The following is a 3,675-nucleotide window of genomic DNA, read 5'->3' on the forward strand; positions in this document are numbered from 1 at the left end:
GGGAGCAGCATCTTGCACTGCGGTGTGGCCCTGCCTTGGTTCCCACCCGGCCAGCAACAAATCCACAGGTGCTCCCCAGACCTGGGGGAACTGCACAGAGCAGAGGGAAAGCCACAGGCGTGACTCCCAGCCCCACCAGCTGTGACAGACCCCTCTCAGGGCTGCCAGCTTTGGAGCAGTGAATCCACCTTCAAGAGGGAAAGGGAAATGACGTGTTTCCTTCCTCTTCAGCCTGTGTCCATGCCACCAAGGATCAGTTTTATCTAGCAGCCCTTGAGCTCCAAAGGTCACATCACTGTCGCTTTCCTTTGCCTGATGCTGTTGCCTAAAAAGAGCCTTTGCTAGATCATGGTCACCTGCGGGTCTCAGAGCCACATCTGGGCTGTGTTGGGGATGGGAACAGGGGTGCTGCTTTGGGGGGACAGGTACCAGAGGCTGAGTCAGGGGGTCTGTGGGTGTTCCTGGCAACAGCCACACTCCTTGTTCTGCCCGCTCTGCCTGGTCAGGGCATGCCTGTGCCCGGCCTCATCCCTGACCCACTCTGGCAGTGTCTCCAGTAGAGCCAGGCCAGGAAGCTGCCTGTTGACGTGAGGGTTTGCAAACAAGAGCAAAGCTCAAGGAGTGAGTTTCCTGTGGCTGTTCCTGTCTGAGCTGTGTTGGGGAGCCTGTGAAGCTGCGCTTTCCCGCCAGCCATGCTGGAGCCAGGCGTGCAGGAGAGCTGCTGCTAGGGGACAGGGAGACCTGGCCTATGGGGACAGAGCTTTGCCTGGGTTAGGGAGGAATTTGGAGCTAGGCTTTGCCAGGCTGGGAGTGAGAGGCTGAGCCAGCCCTGCACGGCATTGTCCTGGTGCCTGCCAAACATCTGACCAGGTTCTCCTGCCATGACTTTGTTCCCACGTCCATGAAGTGACTTCATCCCACATCTCGTGCTGCTGGGGTGCAGCCATGCCCCTGGCTGGCGTGCAGGATGTGGCTCCCCGGGTGGGAATGCCTGAGCTCTCAGAGGGCACTAAGCGGTGTCATACTGGTGGCTTAATTGGAGGCCATCTCTGAGGTCAGATGAAGTTACATCTGTTGGAGCTGTGGGCTGCTGGGTTATGTCCTTGCTGCCAGGAGGAGTGATGACTCAGGGACCTCATCCAGGAAACGGGGCGCTAACACATCTCCCGCCCATGGGTTTGTTATTGCCAAGTCCCGAGTGCGCGGGTTGATGGCCGTGGTTTCTCTTTCTCTGCAGGCCACGATGCTGCGTCTGGCTGCTTTTGCAGCGCTGCTGCTGTTCTTCAGGGTCAGTCTGGAGCTGTCCTGGGCACAGGCCATCCCCGGTCTCTTCATCTTCTACTTGGGATCTGGCGGATGGGACTTCTTCCTCATATTCATCAAGACGATACGAAGGGACGTCACGTAAGTGTTCTGGCTGCAATGGCCCAACCATCCACCCTCCCCTGGCCCACTGCTCTGTCCTGGTGTATGTGTGAGCACAGCCCCACCTCCTTGCACAGCCCTGGGTTTCTACTGGCACCTGGCCCAGCTGGAAGGTTTATCTCCCTCTGCCGCACCCAGGCGGCTCCAAACTCTTGGGCAAAGTTTTCATAGGAAAGATAGATTTCAGCTGAGCTTTGAAGTTTAGTGACTGTCCTTGTCCTTCACTGTCCCTAAAGCTGCTGGCACCAGGTGCCTGTGCAGGGCCAGTTCTGAGTTGGTACCAGGCTGTGCCAGCTCGTGGGGAGTGGCACATCTTGAGGAGCATCTGAGGTGCAAAGATGCCCCTTTGATTGGGGACGTCTTTCCTGCAGCCTTCCAAAACACCTCTCTCCCTGGCCTCCATTAATTCCTGATTCCAAGCACCTTTGCAGATGAGCTCTGCAACCCAGAGCTGTTGCTGACCTGAAGCATGTCCTGGAGCAGTGCTGGGCTATTGCAGCTCCTAGGAAGGTCCTCGTGCTGTGCTGACTGCTGGAGGAAGTGTTTTTGCAGGGCCCACTGAGCAGCTGCCCTTTTGGTCCCTTTCCTTTGGCAGCACGGGGCTGGTCCTGTTGTGGGTGAAGTGGCAGGTGCAGAGGCATGTGAAGGAGAAGAACACAATCGCCAAGATCTTCCAGAACACTGTGAGCAAGTATCCAGAGAAGACAGCGCTGATCTTCCAAGGCACGGGAGAGAGCTGGACCTTCCACCAGCTGGATGAGTACTCCAACCAGGTGGCCAATTTCTTCTACGGCCAAGGCTTCCGCTCTGGTGACGTGGTGGCTCTTTTCATGGAGTCCCGCAATCAATACGTGGGGCTGTGGCTCGGCTTGGCCAAGATTGGGGTGGAGACCGCCCTTGTGAATTCTAACCTGCGCATGGAGGCCTTGCTGCACTGCATCACCATCTCCAGCTCCAAGGCTGTGGTTTTTGGGGTGGAGATGATGCAAGGTGAGGGGCAGGCAGATGCATCAGGGGTGCGCTGGACTTGGGGGAGGATTGTGTCTGTGGATTTAGTGCTTCTTTCCCGCCCACCACAGAGCAGGGATCTGGAAAAGAGTGGATGGATGAAATTGGATCTGTTTGTTTTTTTCTTGTTGGTCCCTTTGGCTGCTGGGCAGGATGTGGGGTTCAGTGCTGGCTCCCAAGCAGACCAGCCTAGCTGTGAGGATCCTTTCTTGTGCCTCTCGTGTCCATCCCCTACATGGAGCCCTGGGCTGGGCCTGCTCCACTGCACAGGACAAGCCTCCCCTTGCTCTCCGTGGCTGTTAGCCACATCCCTGCAACACCTCGGCTCCAGCTCCTCATGTGTTTCAGCCCACACTTCTGAGGTTGATTGTGTCAACAGACCTCTTGGCACAAAAGAGGTTTTGGCTGGGAAGAGGTGCTGAACAGGATCTTCCAGTCTCAGCACCTGTTAATCATGGGAACAGTATCTGCCAGGGATTGCTGTCAGCCCTTTGGGGGCTCTGCTGAGCACAGCAAGGGCATTGCTACCCAGGGCAGCATCTCCTTGAGACTGTCTGGGAGCGCAGGGAGTCTTCATGTTGTAACCACCCTGTGGCCTTTCTCCATCTCCCCTCTTTACTTTCTCAGCAATGCAAGAAGTGCAGCCCTCCCTGGAGAAATCTATCCATCTCTTCTGGTCCGGGGAAGGAAGCCCTGAGTCCACGCTTCCTGGTGTGAAACACCTGGACCCCCTCCTGCAGATGGCCCAGCGGCACCAGCCCACCCTCCCTGATAAGGGCTTTCTTGGTACGTGGTCAGCTCTTGGGGGCCAAACCTGCAGTGGTGTTTTTGCGGATCAGCCAGTTACAACACTAGCGAGAACATCTGCCTGGGATGCCCCTGCAGCAGGGCCTGAGGTGTTTGGGATGGGTCTTATTCTGGTGCCTGAAGCCTGGCCCTGCAGTGCCCTCCATGTGTCCAACAGACCTGATCTCCCTGGGGTGATCCCAGCATGTTCTTGGTGTTGTCACAAAGTTTTGACTCAACTGGCACGAGCAGAGCGTATAAACTTGCCTTGCCTCCCTTTCCTGATTCAGCCAGCTCTTAGATTGGGTACATGACCTTGTCTCGTCATTGCTCTCCAGATAAACTCTTCTATATCTACACCTCTGGCACAACGGGGCTGCCCAAGGCTGCCATCGTGGTGAACTGCCGGTAAGGCCGTGGGCAGGAGCCCCGGGGGGGGAGGGGCCGGGGCCCGCC

General features: G+C 57.0%; 1 protein-coding gene across 1 annotated transcript in view; it reads left to right on the forward strand.

Moving 5' to 3' along the window:
• Window positions 1-1,243: 1,243 nt before the first annotated feature.
• SLC27A4 (solute carrier family 27 (fatty acid transporter), member 4) overlaps window positions 1,244-3,675 on the forward strand; it is a gene marked incomplete at its 3' end in the record, with an annotated part of 6,275 nt that continues 3,843 nt past the window's right edge. Inside the window, exons 1-4 of the mRNA XM_010136278.1 lie at window positions 1,244-1,404; window positions 2,021-2,415; window positions 3,061-3,219; window positions 3,558-3,627. Coding sequence (XP_010134580.1) covers window positions 1,244-1,404; window positions 2,021-2,415; window positions 3,061-3,219; window positions 3,558-3,627 — 785 coding nt within the window. The remainder of the gene's footprint in view (window positions 1,405-2,020; window positions 2,416-3,060; window positions 3,220-3,557; window positions 3,628-3,675) is intronic.

This window comes from Buceros rhinoceros, unplaced genomic scaffold (assembly GCF_000710305.1).
Source record: "Buceros rhinoceros silvestris isolate BGI_N320 unplaced genomic scaffold, ASM71030v1 scaffold5635, whole genome shotgun sequence".
Lineage (NCBI taxonomy): Eukaryota > Metazoa > Chordata > Aves > Bucerotiformes > Bucerotidae > Buceros > Buceros rhinoceros.